This window comes from Elephantulus edwardii, unplaced genomic scaffold, assembly GCF_000299155.1.
Source record: "Elephantulus edwardii isolate Elephantulus edwardi_28Jun2011 unplaced genomic scaffold, EleEdw1.0 scaffold00027, whole genome shotgun sequence".
In the NCBI taxonomy this organism is placed as follows: Eukaryota; Metazoa; Chordata; class Mammalia; order Macroscelidea; family Macroscelididae; genus Elephantulus; species Elephantulus edwardii.
In genome coordinates this window covers 1,743,476-1,761,752 of record NW_006399777.1, presented here as the reverse complement: position 1 = coordinate 1,761,752, position 18,277 = coordinate 1,743,476, and the positions used below count along the sequence as shown (strand labels likewise).

Sequence of the window (18,277 nt, the reverse complement as noted above, 5' to 3'; positions counted from 1 at the left end):
GGGAACAGCGGCCGGCCCCAGCGAGCCCCGAACGCCCGGCTCCGGCCCGACCAGCGCCCCGGCCCTGCGCCTTGGCCCCGTGTCCCCGGTCCACATGGACGCGACGCTGAAGCGCGACCGCCCGGAGGAGCCCGGAGAGCTTCGTCCGGCGGCGCGCGACGCGGAGAAGGAGGAGGACGGCATGGAACCGGCGCTGGAGGACGAGGAGGAGGTGGACCCCCGCATCCAGGTAGGCGTGCGGGGCGGTGTCTGCGCCCTCGGCTTGCGCGCTTGCAGGCTGCGCGCTCCGCCGGGCGGGCGCGGGGTCCCGGGGCGACCCCAGGGGTTCGGGGTGGCCGGTCCCGGGGTGGGGGGCTGCAGTTCTCGTTGCGCGCGGCCTGACTGCTTATTGCGGGGACCCCGCAGGCACCGGGAGGTGTGGGGTCGGCGCAGCAGCCCGCAGCCCGGGTGGATACAAAAGGAAAAAAGGGGGCGGGGGCGTCAGGCCGGTATTGGGGTGCCCTTGGCCAGTCCAGGCTGGCGAGTGGTAGGAATGAGAGGAGTGAACACGAAGGAGGGCGTCGAGGGGGGGCGGAAGGCCAGATGGATATCGGGGTGCCCTTGGCCAGGTTGGCAGTGACCAGGGGAGCCGGAAAGGAAGGCCGGGCTCGGTGGGCGTTGTCGCCCCCCACCCCTGCGACCGGCAACGTGGGCAGCACGGGATCCCGGGCCAGAACCCCCACCTGGCATAGGTGCGCAGCCTGATCTCCTTCCTCCTTCCTGAATTCATTGTTAACCACCTGAGGGGACTGATTGTCATCATGGCACCGTCCTCCCCAGCCCCCCAACACCCGGGCCTGAAATGGGCTCACACCCTGCGTGTCTCATCGTGGGGTCCAGTGCGATCTGAAACCCGGGTAACCAATGCGCAGAGCTGACGCGAGCGGCCCGTCCCTGTGCACCTCCATTTCCTAGAAGGGCCATTTGGAAACAATCTTCTGGCCAGGGTCTGTGAGGACAGCTTAACCTGCTCACCCCTTGAGCAAACACCCAGCAAATCTCTTCTCCAGGACCTGATTTTTACCCTTTCCATAAATCTTTCTTCCCTTTTAATATATATTCCTTTTATACATGCTCCGGCAGTATCTGGAGCCCTAATTGGTTTTTCAGTGCACAAATCAATTAAAACCTCATTAACTCCGTGGCTGGGGTTTAAATGAATTGTTTGGGCAGATTATCAAGATCAACATCAGATGGGAAAAAACCTCTTTGCGTCTGTCCGGAATGAAGCTATTCATGGACATCCCGGGTTTGGGCTAAATCTTGTCCTTGCTGGAGAATTCCATTCAGCAGGTCCTTTGTTTGTGGTGGGAAGACCAGCCCACTTCAGATGGGGCACTTTTCACCAATGTGGACTGTAAATGTTTATTTAAAGGATTTAATTTAAAGCTCATTTAGAGAGGGGAGGGGGAAGCTAGGAAGGTGGAATAATTGGCAGTTTTTGGGGAAATTTTTTTTAATCTTTATAGACAACACGGAAGCACTTACGAGCTAAGGACAGCAGGTTGTGATTCATTTACATCTTGGCAGGGTTTATACTCCTTGCTTGGGAGCTCGGGTGGGCTGGTGGGGAAAGAGCTGTGCTGCCAGCCCAAAGTCAAGCAGTTCAAATCCACCAACTGCTCGACGGGAGAAAGAGGAAAGTCTCCTCTCGTGTGATTGACAGCCTCAGAAAACCTGCTGGAGCATCAGCTAGGAGTTGGGTCTGACCATGGCACAACAGAAGCTGCATACTTTTCGTTAGGCTTGTATGATTTTTCACTAATTTATTTGCTTGTTTGCTTGTTTTCCGCAAAGTTCTTCCTTCTAAGCAGAGGTAATTGGTATGAATCTGTAGATAGGTGAGCTTACCAGGAAGCACCTACCTAGAATACATAATCTTATCAGAAAAGAGAGCTTTTCTACGCCCATCTGCCTTCTCCAGAGAGACACCATCAAGATAAGGATTTCAGAACCTCAGGCATCCCTTTGCTACTGCATGTCAAAATCATCTGCTTTCCTTGAAGATAACCTTTCCCCCCTCTTTGCCCTACAAGTTACACAAGGGTGCTTGTTCAGGTTATGGGTTGAGTTCTGTTGCAAACAAAGGCCAGAGGGATCCCTAATGTAATTTTTTTCTCTCCTCCCTCTTAACATCAGGGAGAGCTGGAGAAGCTGAATCAGTCCACTGATGACATCAACAGACGGGAGACGGAACTTGAGGTACGGAGCGCAGGCCCTCCTGGAGGGGCCGCAGCCATACTGACCCCTGGCCAGTTGGTTGTTGTCTTCACTGCGGGAGGCCTGTCCCTGGGAGTGGTTGAGCAACAGTCACGCTGTCTGACTGATGATGTGCAGAGCTGATCCCAACTCGTGGGCCAAATGCATGCGGATCCAATTTCACATGTTTTTCATTTTTGGACGCTCCATGGGGCCACAGCAAGGGCTTAAGACCTGCATTTAATGTGTCTGTGGATGAGCTGAAGGGACTTGACACAGTCAGCTGAAACTCTAGTGCATGAGCTCACGAGAATCCCAGACACTTCAGGGAGCTTCCTTCATCTCTAGTGAGATCCACTTGGTAAAATTCTGCAGACTTTTATGGTTTGGTTTTCTTTTTTCTTCAGAATTTCTTGTCCTAATAATTCACTCTCTCCCCACCATTTCCCAGCTCAGTTCATTGTTTCTTTGTGTCTGCAATGTAATTGTCTCAATGGTAAAGGAAAGCTGTTTAGATGGAGAAGGGTCTTCCTGCTGGGAAAATCTTGAGAGGTGAGCTAGATCTGAATTTCTTGCACATTTTCCAACCTCCGGGACTGCAGCCTCCAATATGGATTGAGGCTCAATGTCAAGAAGACAAAGATTCTCACCACTGGACCAATTAGCAGCATCAGGATGAATGGTGAAGAGCTTGAGATTGTTCACAGCTTTAGTTTGCTTGGCTCCACGGTCAACACTCTTGGCACCAGCAGCCAGGAAATTAAAAGGCGCATTGCCATGGGAAAGTCTGCTGTTAGGAACCTCTCCAGAGTACTGAAGAGCAATGGTGTCTCCCTGGAGACTAAGGAGCATTTGATACAGGCCATGATCTTCGCAATCACTTGTTATGCATCAGAGAGTTAGACAATGACCAAGGAGGATAGAAGGAGAATTGATGCCTTTGAGCTGTGGTGCTGGAGAAGAGTATTGAGAATACCATGGACTGCTAGGAAAACAAACAGATTCATCCTGGAAAGGGTTAAACCGGGTGGCTCCTTGGAGGCAAGGATTCTGAGGCTCCGTCTAACATACTTTGGACATGTTGTGAGGGGAGACCGGTCCTTGGAGGAGGACATCATGCTTGGGAGGGTGGATGGACAGCGCAGGAGAGGAAGGCCCTCTATGAGGTGGATTGATTCAGTGACTGGGATAATTGGGATGGGAGTGTCAGAGACAGTGCGATTGGCACAGGACAGAGCGGAGTTTAGGGCTGTTGTACATAGGGTCGCTATGAGTCGCAAGTGGCTCGATGGCACATAACAACAAACAACATTTCCAACCTCAGTGTACATAGGTGCGGCTTCTCCACAGCTCCCCTGTTGTGGGCTTGGTTCTACCGTCCTTTAGCACATGTGACCCTCTCCAGTGGGGCCTGTGAAAGCTGGACTCAGTCTGGGACCCTGGTTCCCCAGGCCTCTCTGAGGCTCCGCCTCGGGCCAGCACAGAGCTGCTTTCCTCATGCTTTCTGCTGATGGGAGAGACCTGCACTCTTGTCCTCTGACAGGTTTCCACTTTCCGCGGATTCTACTGCTTCTCTAAGAGCCTGGGAAAGGCTTACTGAGCTGTAGGCATGCAGGGAATGTTGGGAGAACTTGTTTGGTTGTATTGTTTTTTTTAAAATTGATTTTCATTCTGTAAAATGAATGTTGGCATTGTGGAGACAACCGTGTCTGATCTCTATTAAACTCCACAGAAGGGAACTGTCCTCGTCAACAACGTCCAAAAAGAATTCCTTTAAGGTCAGATATGGTCTCCCAAACTCCTGCACCCATTTCTACTAATTCTGATAGCAATTTTACTGCTCCACATGGTCCAAAATCTAATGCACTGACAACACAAGTTTCATGGAACCGTACTAACCTGTATGGTGTGTACTGGGGAGGTTAAGAGGCTGTAGGTCATTCGGGTCGGCAGCGGGATGCAATCCCTTGGTCCTTCAGCCTCATGGCTTTGGTCAGTGGTACAGAGGTCCCTTAGTCCTGCCAGGTATGGGTGAAGACTGTGACGCGGGCTCCGCAGGGCAGCGGTCTCAGTCAGCTCTGGTCCAGTCCTGGCTCTGGTTCTCTGCGGAGGATGCTCTTATGGAGATCCAGGTCTGGCTGGTGCAGGCATCTCTAGCCCCGAAAAATACATGCTGCTTCCTCTTCCTTGACGGTATTGAGATTCCCGCTGAAATGGCTTGATTTAAACCTAGTGGAACAGTGGGACTAGCCAATCTCCTTGTGGATAAACTAACACACCCTGTTTGTATGATCCTGTCTCTAGCTGTGTGACAAAGTCAGTCAATGGCTCAGAGAGTCAGTTTGAACAATAGCCCTTGGACGTCACACATGCATTCATTCACTAAATACATTCATTAATGGTTTATAACACCAGTTACAACTGACCACTGTCATTTATTACAGCCTCGCCTCTATCCTCCCGCTGCCTGGGCCTTCCCTTCACCTACCCATCCGTCAATTAACTTGGCCTCCCTTTCCCCTCCCCCTCTGTTACCTTCCACGGTGTTTCTGAGTGTCAGTGTTTCTTCAGTTGTCAGTCACGCATACCGTGTTCCCTAAGGTTCATTACAGCTCACGCAGTGCCTGATTGTCCTTTGACCTTGTCCTTAGGTTCACTTAGTCCAGTAATTGTTCATTGTCTGTCCATTTATTTTCTGCTGTCCCTTCTCTGCCCCCAGTAACCACCCTAGACTGTCCTGCCCCAAACACAGACCTTTCCCTAGTTTGTTGATGATCTGTTTGAAATCACTGTGGTCTTGTACAGTGTTTGTCTTTTTGTGACTGACTTCTTTCTTCCGGCATAACACAGGAGGACCTGTTTTTGTAGCAGGAAAAGTCAACAGGTAGGGCAGGAAACATGGAGGGCCTGCCATCGGTCCCTCAGTCAGGATGTGGGAGCGAGGGGTAGACTTCCAGGCAGACCCTGGCGTTTCTGACCACATGCGCAGGCCCTGCCTCTCTCAGAACCGACTCCTAGTAGGTTTTCAGAGGCTTTTGGACTTGAACCACAAGAGACACCCCACCTTTGGGTTAGTGCAACTCCTTACAGACGAGGCCCCCAGAGTTCCCCGGTCCAGGCCCTGGAAGGACCGAGGCGGATGAAGTTTAGACTGAAAACCTTGGTGTCTTAGCAGTCCGTGAAGGGCTGTCCCTGGACGTGGCTGCCCTCTTCCTGAGAGAAGGCCGGTGCTGGGTGTGGGTTTTGGTGTTTTTTTCCCCCCCTTGCTTACAATATGCTGAATCTCTGTGGTGTGGGGCAACTCTCTGAATCTCAGCTTCCTAATCCACTAAACACACAGCCCAAACAGGACCCACACCACTTCTGTAAGCTTGAGAGTTCACAGAATGTTCCTGTGAGCCTTGCCATGCTCCATTCGGTCCCATCAGCCGCGTGGGCTGTTTCCATGGCTGGCTGGCTGGCTGAACAGAAATGATTTAAATGGTTAAAAATTTAGTTTTCCCATCACAGCATTTTATAAGATTTGAACAGCCCCTGTGTGAGACGAGCTTTGCTGTGTGCTTAGCTGGTGAGGTGCTGATGGCTGAGGGGTGAGGGGTTGCACTGCTGGCTCAAAGGGAGGGTCCAGGTCCATCAGCTTCTTCGAGGGACAGTGACAAGCAGTCTCCACCCATGAGATGGACAGCCTCTGAGGAGCCTGCTGGAGGGTCGGCGATGAGTCAGTTCCAGTGTGACAGCACCACACACACACTCTCACTCACATACCCTCTGTCTCTTCTCTCTCCCTCCCTCTCCTTTCTATCTCAGTTCCTGTCTCTCTCCCTGTGTCTGTCTGTCTCTCTCTGTCAGTCTGTGTGTCTCCCTCTGTGCTGTGCACAGTTCTAGGTCGTGAATCTCTCAGGTCATGAATTAAGACAGCCTACTTTTGGAGGGCAGAGTGGCCTATATCATTCGTTTTAGTTCTGATTTCCTAGCTCCATTTCCAAGCACATTTAATATTCGTGTGTTGCAGGAAGTCAGCAGGACAGGACTGGTGCTTCCTGCCTCGCGCTGAGGGGCATTTGGTGACAGCCCACAGGGTGGGGTGTGAGCCCGGGCCACCCGCCTGCCTGACTGGCTTTTCACGGTGTTGTTGTGACCGACTGACACAGCACCACCCAGAAAAACCCTGCTCACACTACAGAAATAACTCAGTGCTGCCTCCTAGCCACGTCACGACAGGAAAAGGAAGAGGTGAAGTTTTAGAAACTGTTGTGCTCAGAACGGGCCAGGTTGTCTAATTTTAGGGAATTTGGTGACCGTTTGTGAGATGGCTTGCATTTTTGCTTTCTTTTAGTTTTGTGCCTAGTCTTCAAAAGCTGGTGCCTTAGATGCTGGCGTGTGTGTTGGTTTGGACTGGCCAGGAGTCTGCGGGATGCTGTCCCGGGCACAGCCATGTCCTGCAGGCGGGGCGGCCTGGGATGTCTGCCTGGGACCTGAGAGAGCTGGACTCTTCATTCTTGTCACCAAATGACCTTCTAACCAGAGAGTGAAAACTGGATGCTCAGATTAAGAAAGCAAATGCTACTTTCTTCCAGACACAATAATCACCCTGCCAGCCTTGATCATGAACTTACTGAGAATTCACGAGCATCTGCTACGAGCACCTGCTATGCACCACGGTTTTTGGTGGTGAGGACAGAGCAGGGTGGACAGAAACGCCTGCCCCCAAGGCTGACATGCCAGGGTGGAAGGAGACGTAGTCAGCAAGGGAGATGAGTGAAAGGCACCGTGTGTACACGTGCACGTGTGCGTGAAGACACATTGGTTAGAGGACACTGAGCTTCTGGTGAAGATGCTGGAAAACCACAATCCACGTACTTGATGTCACTGCATGAGAAGAGCTGGAGATTTTTGCTGTCAGCCTATTTACCACGATTTAAATACTTTCTTTCTTTTTTAAAAAAATTTTATTATTTTGTGTGTGTGTACCATCAAATCGGATCTGACTGATATAGGAAGAGATTGCCCCTCCTTCTCCAGCAAAGCATCTGGTGGATTTGAACCGCTCACCTCTGGGATTGTAGTGCAGCTTCTTGCCACTAGGCCACCAGAGCGCGATATAAATCCTTTGTAATGATCAGAGGGGAAAGTGCTGTGGGCAGAGAGTTGTGCTGCCAACGCAAAGGTGTGTGGTTTGACCCCACCAGCTGCTGTCCAGGAGAAAGATGGACAGTCTTCTGTGTGACTTACGGCCTCCGGAGATCCGCTGGGAGGTGGGTCAGCTCTGAGTCCATTCTGACTCAGCGGCACATAACGATAACCGGGTGCTGTGTGAGGTGAAGGAAACGAGGCAGGAGGCTCTGACCCACAAACCTGCTGCCCTCCGGGGACTCCGGCTCACACGGGCCCCGCTGGGTGTCGGAGGCCCTGACTCTTATACATAAGGACATGCCATCTCTGTCCTGCAGAGCGGCTGGAGAATTTGCCTTTTGGTTAACGGGTGGCACCACTGACTATGACCTCAGGGCTCATGGGGGAGGGTCTAAGCAGGTGGGTATCTGGGCCAAGAGAAGGAAGGAGATGCAGGAAGATACACAGTGGGCAGAGAGGGAATAGCTAGAGCTAAGAGGGGACAGTGGCCAGGGCGTGGGCAGGGTGTGGAGGGAGATGGGATCAGAGAGAAATGGGCCACAGGGAGGTAATAAATATGCCGGTGTAATTTTAAGATGCGTATTCTACAGAGCTGTCTTTTCTCAGATGTTTGTTAAAGCAGATTGGCACAGAGAATTTGAAATCTCACTGCAATTAAAATTTGCACTATTTCATGCCAATTATTTTTCTCCTTTTGTTCCCACTAAGTGTTTTCGTTCTTGTCCTTGCTTGCCCCAAAGGCAGGCTCTTCGAGGGCCGTGGAAGGGTTGAAAGGAGAGCGGGGAGAGAGGACCAGGGAAGGCCTGGTTAGCCACGCGCAGCACAGCCCGTCTTGGGAACCAAACGCTACCTCTTCCAGATTGTTCTTTCTCAGGAGGCAAAGGCGGCTCATTGTCACGGCCTGTGTGTCTTTGCTCACTGTTTGTGTGGGGAGGGTTTCAGGTAGACGTGCATGTTACTCGATCCCAGATAGCGGTGTTCCCCTAATTTGTGCTAGGCCTGACCCCACAGCTGACCCTCCCCTCTCCTGAAACCCAAAGGAGGCTTCTGTTCAGGGAAAAACCAAATTGTTTTGCACTCAGGACCTCCGGGGTTGGTTTGGGAGCAGCCTGGGGGTGGGCTTGGCGCAGCTGACCCTTTGTTGGGTTTCTGAGGCTGTAAACCACTCAGGTGGAGATGTCCGTCTTTCTCCCTTTGGCGGTGGGGCTGGGGGAAGGGGGGACAGGCGGATTTGAACCACCAGAGAGGTGTGGACTTGGGGTTAGCTGCACAGCTCCCTAGGGAAGAGGCCACTGTGCTAGGGGATGGGAGGGTAGGCCTGCTGGGGGCCAGGTGGCCTCTTCGGGCGTGGGGACATCAGGCTGAGGCCTGAAGGCCCATCCCTAGGAGGAGAAGTTCGTGTTCAGAGCAGCCTACAGGTAGAGGGACCGAGAGAGCAGGGGTGGTGGAAAGCACTCCGAGCTCAACAAGAGAGGAGCGTGGGTACCGGACACCGTGGCGACTGGGCAGGTGGCGAGGACACGCTTGAGCTGGCTGAGGTCTGGCCATCAGAACCGCATGACTCAGGCCTTCGGGCCTCACTGACCCCCCTCCCCCCACGGCTGCCTGATGTCAGGGGACAGTGACCGTTGACCCAGCAATTGCACCGATAAGAATTTCAGCTAAGAAACGAAATAACTGGAGGAAGATTGCAAGCGCAGTAGGATTCTTTACAAGGTGGTTTAAAATGCTGGACAATTGTAGATCAAAACTTCTCATCAGATTGACTAAACAAAGACATAGCAGGACAGGGCAGGGTTCAGAACTGTGGTTCACAAGGTCACTATGAGTCGCAGACAAGCTGATGCCCCTAACAAGAGCAGGATATATAATGACCGACAGCTTCCAGGTCGAAAAAGCGTGCATGGCTTGTTACTAACATAGGTGCCAAAATGTAAGAAGAGGGGCCAGGGTGGCAGGGGTAACCTGACGCTGTTTTTGAAAAGGTTTTTATTGGTTTCCCACCGTCATTCATACACATTCTGTTCTGTACGTGGACTAGGGGTTTTCTGCAGTCATTCAGATACTTTGTGTTTTCTAGAATCCTTCCTATGCGTTATATTTTAGGTAATTACCGTTGCTCTGTCTGTTATCCCCGTCTTTTCAAGTCTCCACTGAATAGGATGCTATTTTTAAAATGTGTGCCTGTGTCTGAAAATGTCTGAAAGCATTCACACCAGTCCTGCTCGGGAGACGGGATGAGGGTTGTTTATTAGCTGTGGTGACGTAGCCGTCAGGAGCTGCAGTTCGAATCCTGCAGCAGGTCGCCCAGCAGGTCCACAGGAGAAAGATGGGCAGTGTCCTCTTGTGCCATTTACAGCCTCCGGGAAGACTTGGTTATGACTTTACAGCAAGGAGTTTCAGGTTTTATGGTTTTTGAAGGACAGATATGTTGCTGTTGTTATGTGCCGTCGAGTCGCCTGCGACTCATAGCGACCCTATGTACAACAGCCCTAAACTCTGCTCTATCCTGTGCCAATCGCACTGTCTCTGACACTCCCATCCCGATTACCCCAGTCACTGAATCAATCCACCTCATAGAGGGTCTTCCTCTCCTGCGCTGTCCCTCCACCCTCCCAAGCATGATGTCCCTCTTTAAGGACCGGTCTCTCCTCACAACATGTCCAAAGTATGTTAGACGGAGCCTCAGAATCCTTGCCTCCAAGGAGCCACTGGTTTAACCCTTTCCAGGATGAATCTGTTTGTTTTCCTAGCAGTCCATGGTATTCTCAATATATCTTTTTAAAATGAGTTTAGTAAGCTTGTATAGTCTTGGGTCTCTGTGAGTTGGAGTTATTTGATGACAGTAGGTTTCCACGTGGATTTGTAATAAAATAGTTAGAGCCAAAAAGGAGCAGGTGGGTGAAGGGGAGGCGGTGATGATGGCATTAGGTGGTTGGGGACGCGATCTGAGGTCTGCTGACCCGTCTGGGGGACCCCTGGTACCCAGGCCCCGTGTTTGTGAATTTGAGGGTGTGATCTCACCCTGCTCCCTGGGTGGACTGGAGGATGGAGGGGTGACTGGGTGTGTGAGCTCTGAGAGGTGGATGAGGCCCGTGTGCAGCAGATGTGGGCGCTGACCAGGGGAAGGCTCCCACCAGCCCCCTCCTGGGCTGGGTCCACCATGGGCCTGTAATGGCTCAGCTCTCCCAGGTCCTGACACCACAGCTCTTTGTCAGAGACACCAGTGCTGGACGCAGGGCTGGAAGAACACTGTGCACCCCGGCGTTGGACCAGCACGGCTTCCGGCCCACCTGCTGGGTGGTGGACGTGGGCTTGTTGCCCCGAGTGAGTCCTGCTTTGTCAGGAAGTGTCTTCTCCGGGGATTTGCCTGGTGCACATCTGATTTTTGGTTGAATGAGTTACAGCATGTCCTTTAACAGCTGTGTGACCTGCATCCACTTCCTCCTGTTAGCATCCAGGTGGCAGGTGGGCCGTGGGGGAGACGAGGGCAGTGGTGGGAAGGGTCTTAGGGTCCAGCTTGCGGTGTATTTCCTGACTTCCCGTCACCATCTCTGTCACTCAAGCCCGCTGTTACAGTCACTGGGTCAGATATTGGTTTTCTTTGTTTTTTTCATTCATTCACTCTTGAACATTTTCTTCCTATGCCCCCAGTTCACTTTTTAAAAAAAATATTCATTCATTGTTGCATAACAAATACATGTTGTTGAAGGTCTTCCTCTCATTCCCTGACGCTCCGCCTTTCCCCGCATGATGTCTTCTCCAAGGACTGGCCCCTCCTGGCCGCAGGCCCACACTGTGTGAGCGCCCTGGCTGCCCTTTGCCAGGCCCGGTTGTTCTCTTGGCCATCCATGGGATGCTCAGTGCTCTTCCCCAACACCGCAGCTCACAGACACCGATTCTTCCTCTGCCATCCTTCTTCACTGTCCAGCTCTCAGACGCATTGGAAGCAGTTGGAAACACCCTGGCCCATCCTGGCTGCACCTTAGGAAGAATGATGTCTCAGAGTTAGTCTGCGGTGGGCTGGACCTCTCTCTCCCACCGTGAGCAGTAAGCTCAGCTTTGAGACAAGTGCTGTTGGCAGCAGATGATGAAACTGAGACAGGAGACGCCCTGGGCCTTGTTCCAGAGCTGACCTTCTCAGCCTAGGTGCTGCTTCTGACCTCTGGGGCTGCTTGCTTTGATGTGAGGTACTAGCCTGGGCACTGGGGGTGTTTTTAGCAGCATCCCTGGCCTCTGCTCACTAGCATGCAGGGAGCTCCTGTCTCCAGACTCACAGAGGTCCCCAGGGAAAGAGGCACCCCAGTTGTGGACCAGTGCTCTATGCAGTGCCCGCTAAGTGTGGGCCTTGCACCGGCAGCAGCACCGTGACCTGGGGGCTCGTTAGGACTGGGGACACTTGGACCCCACCCAGTCAGAGTTGGGATTTCAGAGGGAGGGGGTCCAGGGTCTGTTCTGAGCGGCCCTCCCCCTTCAGAGCACCCGCCTCTCCTCCAGCACATCGTCAGGCCGTGTGATGGACTCAGGGTCCCTGGAAGGCAGGCTGACATCTTCCTGTCCTTGCGGTCCAGCATCACCTTACTGCCTGCAACAGGCACAGTGAGTGTCAGGCGGATTGAGAGTTGTTTGCAAGGCGTCTCTCCCTCTGTCCCTGTGATTGCAGGCCCTGTCCCTCTGTCCCTTTGTCCCTGTGTCCCTGTGACTGCAGTCACTGTCCTTCTGTCTCTGTGGCCCTGTGACCACAGGTGCCCTCCTGCTCTGTGTCCTGCAGGACGGCTGGACCGTGTTTCTCAGCACCTGTTCAGCCCTTTGTCTGCTCCCAACCCCTTGGTGGCACCGGTGAAGCAGGGCCACGTCCTGTCTTTCCCTCCTGAGCCCCCTCCACGCACACTGCTCCCCAGGACGGGGTGTCACACTCGTATTGAGGATCTGTGCCTTCTGAGAGGGGTCTTTCACACGGAAACATGGATGACTTGCCGACGTGATCCGTCAGCCCTGACCCAGGAGGAGGAGGAGGAAACATGAGGTTAGAACCACCTGTGAACCCGAACCAAGCACGCTGCTCTGAGCAGGCTCTGGCCGTGGCGACTTTGTAGGACAGAGAGTCGCCCCTCAGGCTTTCCCAGCGGGATCGTCACAGGAGCACCCGGTCACGTCTCCTTTCTGTGTGCTGGTAGGTGTGGGCTGCGGACCTTCACCTCCACAGGGTTCCTTAAAAACGGCGTATGTTGTTGTTATTGTTGGGAGCCATGGAGTCGAGTATGACATAGTGACCCTCTGGACAAAGGAGTGTCCTATCCTCTGACACTCTTGAGTCCACTGCGGTCACTGTCAGTCCGGCTCGTTGGGGTCTTCCTCTCCCTCACTGACCATCTTTCTGAGCACGGTGCCCCTTTCCAAGGCGTAACCTCTCCTCGCAACGTGCCCGGAGTAAGTGCCATGAATCGTCACCATCTTTGCCTCCAAGGAGCACTCTGGCTGCCCCCTCTCCAAGACCTATCCGCTTGTTCTTTCGGCCGCGCGTGGGATATCCAGCACCACAGCTCAAAGGTGTCGGTTCTTCTGTCGTCCTTATTCACTGTCTAGCTCTCAGATGCACAGCAAGTGATGGTAAAGACCATGGCCTGAATCAGGGGAACCCAAGCCTGAAACCATCATGTTGTTGTTGTTGTTGTGGACCCTTGAGTTGGAACCAACCCACTGCTGACCCTTCAGCAGGTTTCTGGAGGCATTTGACCCATCTTTCCCCTGTGGAGCAAATGGTGGACTTGAACTGAGTGCCTTCAGGATTGCAGCCAGGCTTCTTGCCACAGGGCCACCAGAGCTCCTTATGAAAGAACTTTTTCTTTTCAAAGAGAAGAGCAAATTGGGGGGAGGGGTGAGCAGGGAGAAAAGTGCAACAGTGAATGAATGGAAACCCTAAGTCTCTGTAAACTTTCATTAAAATGAATAAAAAAATATTAAAAATAAAAGAATGTAAGAGGGGAAAAAAACCCCAAACCAACCAACCCCCCAAAACCACAAGAAAACCCAACCTATGACCCAGAGTGTGTGCAGAACCACACAGACAGGAAAGGACTGGGTACGCGGAGAAGACGGGGAATGGCTGTGAACTGTGGGAGCCGCCCAAGGTGAATCCGGTGCTGACACTGAAAGTTAAGAGTTTAGAGACTTTTTTTTAAAAAAAGCAATTTAATATCACCATGACAGCCAAGTGGTGTTTGGTTTTTCTCTTTCTTTTGTATTTTACCGAAGTCTAGATTTATGATGGTGGAAGGAGGGGCATTCATCTCCACAGAGGGTCCGAGAGACTGGCTCTGGGAGCTGTGCCCTCAGATGCCATCTGTGGCTGTTCTTAGTAGCCGGCAATGCTGACCTGCCACCCCCAATTCTTGGTAGTTTTGAAATTCTTTACAATGAACGTATAGTTTCCATAGACAGGGAAGGGGAAAGGGTGCAGAATTATGGTCTTTTTTTAAAAAAATGCCTTTATAAGCCAAAGAAATGAATTTGTGCAGATAGCTCTTTAGGAACTATGAAGGCTGGAGGGGAGAGTGAATGTTAGCCCCGGGCACTCTGCTGTCTTGGCTGTTGTTGGACCCAGCTCTGCCGTAGAGGGCCTGGTAAGTTACGAAGTCGCTCCACGTTCCTGATAACGATTCCTGGAGGAATCGGAAGAACTTTACAGATATTGTAGTGTTTTCTGTGGTCGACAAGGCCCAGGGCAGAAAGCCTGGGTGTCGAAAGATTAGCTGCTGGAGCAGGAGAAAGAAGTGGCATCTGTTACGCACTGTTGTTGGCGCTGCCCAGCCGGCTGACTCACAGAACCCTGTGTGCACAGGACAGAGCCCAGCCTGGCCCCACACCAGCCTCACAATCTCTCCTGTGCTCATGGATGTTGCTGAGGTCACTGGGTCTGTCCGTCTCATTGAGGGTCATCCTCCGCTTGGCTGACCCTTTGAGTTTTCCAAGGACCAGACTCTCCTGCCAGCGTGCCCAACGTGAGTGGACATCTGAGCGTCCTGCTTCTAAAGGATTCCAGCCTTGGAAAGGCTCAGGGGCGGGTCTGCCGTGCCCTCCAGGGTCTCTGCGAACCCACATGGATTCAAGGACAAGGAGCTTGGATTGGTTACGGTCAAGAAAACTTTATATATTCATAAAAGAAAAAGAAAACGTTTAGAGTACCAAGAATAACTAAGGTATCCAAGCTGTTGCACAGGGACAATACTCCCTATTATCAGCGTCATTTCTAAGTGGAAAAGGCTTTGGACACATGCCAGCTTTCTCGCACAAGCTTTTTCCCTGCCGCCGTGTTGATGGGGCAGCTCTTGTCTGGAACGTAGCAGAGGCTGTCCAGGGGCAGCTCTCTGAGAGTTCAGAGAACAGGGCCACTTCATTTCCTTCAAGGAAGATGGAAACTTTGGTGTTCTATTCTTGCCTGATGTTTCCTTTGTGGTGTTTTGCTGGATTATCTAGAGAGATGGATGTTTACTCTGGCAGAAAGGAATTGCTCCTGAGCAGACAATGAGAGGAATATCCGCTGTTTGTCATAACTGCAGCCAGGCCCACTTAACGTAAAACGCTTGCATTGTTTGGCAACAAACTCGACCTCAGTGTGATGAATGGGCCTGGGTTGCCTCCATCCACTCCACTCCGGTTGCCAGCAGGCAGAAGCTTGGCTTTGTTTTCATAGGTGTGAAGCACATCGAATTTGTGTTTTCTTCCCTGATGTTGTGGAAGGAGGGATGAACCAAGGGGACTGAGGGAGGAAGATGAGGCAATACTTCATTGTTCTGGTCACCGTTTCTACTCAAGATGTGGCCTTATACCAAAATGCAGTGGCTTAAAACAACTGCTCATTTTGTCCATGATTTTTTTGTGAGTTGGGAATCTGGGGAGGGTTCAGCTGAGGTTTTCTCACACAGTGGCCGTCAGATGTCATTTGAGGCTGTGGGCGTCTGGCCGGATATAGAGAATGGTCTCACTCACATACCCTTTCCAGGGTACGGTGGGGGTCTCAGGAAGTCAGACGTCTTCCCTGGGGTCCGACTTCTCCCAGACCAAGGAGACCAAGTGGAAACTTCCTGGCCTCTGACAGCCTGGGGACCACCCACCATCTCCTGTGCTGGTCAGAGCAATTGTGAGCCGCCCACCCAGGGTCACCTGTGACACTGTGAGCCCACTGACCAGCGTCACCTCTGTTGGTCTGAGAGCCCGCCCACCCAGGGTCACCTGTGCTGGTCCGAGCCATCGCAAGCCCACCTCGGTTCAGAGAGGACTCGTAGACTGGCTGCTTGGTGGCAGGATGCTGAGCTCTAGAACCTCCGTTCTTGCCATGTTGTAGAGACGGTGTTTGTTTTAAGATTTGAAGGACACTGGTTCCCATTTTTTTTTCCTCTGCATCAACTTCATAAACAGCGTCCTTTGAGCGCCTCCTCGGGTTGCTGTAATGGTTAACTAGCCTTGTTGACGATGTCAGTGACCCTTAAACATGCTGGCAGCAGTTAGAGGGGGAGGGGACAGTTCTCTCTGGGGGCTGAGGTGGGGAATTCCTTGTCGCAAGAGAAAATTATGCACTTCAATGTCTGCTAAAAAAAAATAAATACAACATTTATTAGGCTAAAAATAAAAATGGAGGCTGAAGCCCAACTCAAAAAACCTGTCAGGACTTTCCCCCAAACCAGAAAGTCCCAGAAACTTAATGCACCAGTGAGCTACCGCAACACCAGCTCTTCTCACAACCCCCAATTGTACTAACCAATAAAGAAATAACACACTCGCCAAAGCCCCGTATAAACTCTCCCAAACCCGACCCCCAGCGCTGCTCCTGCTGTTGAAGCCCTGCGTGCCGTCGGCTCTGAGAAGAGTTCATACCTCGGTGTGGTTCTTGGCTTCGATCTGAAACCTTTCAGCCTTTAGTCAGAGGCATGTTCGCCGGGCAGGTACTTTTAATTGTAGAGAGTTGAAGAGCTCTTGAGCTCCTGGGAGGACTCTGGACAGGCAACTTCGCTTTCCTCTCCCAGCTTGAGCCCCTGGGGATGGAGAATCCTCCTGTCCCCCGTTAGTAAAAGATGTTCCTGCTCCCCTAGCTGGAACTTGTTCAGGCAAATGGAATCTGGTAACGGTGAATCTTGGAGACAGAAAGTAGGTCTTGACATTGAGGAAAAGTGTTAAGCCTCTTGATGGAAGACAGAGACGGCTCCTTTGCAGGTGAGCAGAGGGAAACGTGGTGGTCTCGGTGAGCAGAGCTCAGGGTCCCCTTGCACAGAGAATCCTGTGGGCTGAGAACACACGTTGGGCTGCTGATGAGGAAGGCTGGGCAGTGTGGCACGTGACGTTCTGCGGCCCTGGGCTGGGCTGGGGGTCTGTAACCTCCATCCTTCCTGGGCCTTGTGGGGAGTGGCCACTCCTCAAAGTGTGAAGGGCCATGGATTTCTCCCAGGTTTAGGTGGCTTTGGCCCTTCGGCTTTTTTGGTAGGTGGTTAAATTCCATCCTGGTGGCTCTTACCTGTATTATAATATTATTGAAAATGAGGGCTTGAAGGAGAATCTTTACCATTTAATAGACACACACCCAGTAACTGAGTCATAACATTAAAAGATGCCCAAGAACCATGTGGAGACCCAGGAGAGATGGGGAACTCTGGTGGCCAAGTGGTAAAGAGTCGTGCTGCCAACCCAGAAGTGGGCGGTTCAACTCCACCAGCTGCTTCAAGGAAGAAAGATGGACACTCTATTCCTGGGCAATTTACAGCCTCTGAAAAGCTGCTGGAGGGGCAGCCAGGGGTCAGTTCACCACCACCACCACCACCACCGCAAGAAGGAGAGAGGACGGCTGAGAACATCCTGTGAGTCCTTGGATTGGATCCCAGACTAGTAATACCTTGTCCCCTTTTTGCTGTAAAATACATTGGCTTCCTGAAAGAGGGCTTGAAACACTGCCCGAAGAAACACCGAGAGTCAGTGTGGATTTCCTTCAACCTGAGGAAAACAAGGGCCCCTGGTTACACACCTGGCCCAGACAGCGACACCGAGATAAATGCGAGAAGGTGCAGGTTGTGAGTCTTTCCTTTATATTGGATCCACCACCAATACCCAGCAGTCAGGAAGTCAGATGATAGACAGTGTTCAGCAAATCTGCTGCCAAGGACCTCTTTAAAGCACTAAAGGGCAAGGGTGTCACTTTAAAGACTAAGGTGCACCTGGCCCATGCCTTGATCTTTTCAGTTGCCTCACTTTCATGTGAAAATTGGACAGTGATTAAGGAAGACTGAAGAACTGGTGCCTTTGACCTGTGATGTTGGTGAAAGTATTGACTGGATTGCTGATTGCTAAAAAGAGAAGTGAATTCCTCTTTGAAGAATTGCAGGCCATGCACCCTTGGAGGAGAGACTTCCTCGGACATCGGGCATGCTGTCAGGGCCAGGCTGGGAAAGGGCCGCATGCTCGGAAGAGTGGAGGGTCAGTGAAGAAGGGGAAGACCCCCCCCACCCTGAGATGGACTGGCACCCTGACTGCAGCTGTGGAATTCAGCACAGCAGCGTCCGTGGGAGGAGGACATGACTGAGCAGGGCTTCTCTGCGGTACAGAAACGAGTGCTTCTGAGTCAAGGCCGACTCGATGGTCCCTAACAACAGAAACAATAGTAAAATACATCACCTGAGTCGCCTGGGCTGTTAGGACAGAAATACCACTCATGGGTGACTTTTACAAGCAAATTTATGTTCTCATGGTTTGCTGATGTTGTTAGACGCTGTCAAGTCACTATGACTCAGAGCGACCCCCTGAATGAGAGATCTGGCCCTGCCCTGTCCTGCGCCGTCTTGACCGGCTCCGACCTGTTCCCTGACCGGGATCCTGCGCCGTCTTGACCGGCTCCGACCTGTTCCCTGACCGGGATCCTGCG

At 52.1% G+C, this 18,277-nt stretch overlaps 1 protein-coding gene across 1 annotated transcript in view; it reads left to right on the top strand.

Annotated features, from left to right (window-relative positions):
• The first annotated feature begins 94 nt into the window (after positions 1-94).
• Positions 95-18,277, top strand: part of SH3BP5 (SH3-domain binding protein 5 (BTK-associated)) — a 45,297-nt gene continuing 27,114 nt past the window's right edge. The window contains exons 1-2 of the mRNA XM_006883325.1: positions 95-229; positions 2,179-2,241. Coding sequence (XP_006883387.1) covers positions 95-229; positions 2,179-2,241 — 198 coding nt within the window. The remainder of the gene's footprint in view (positions 230-2,178; positions 2,242-18,277) is intronic.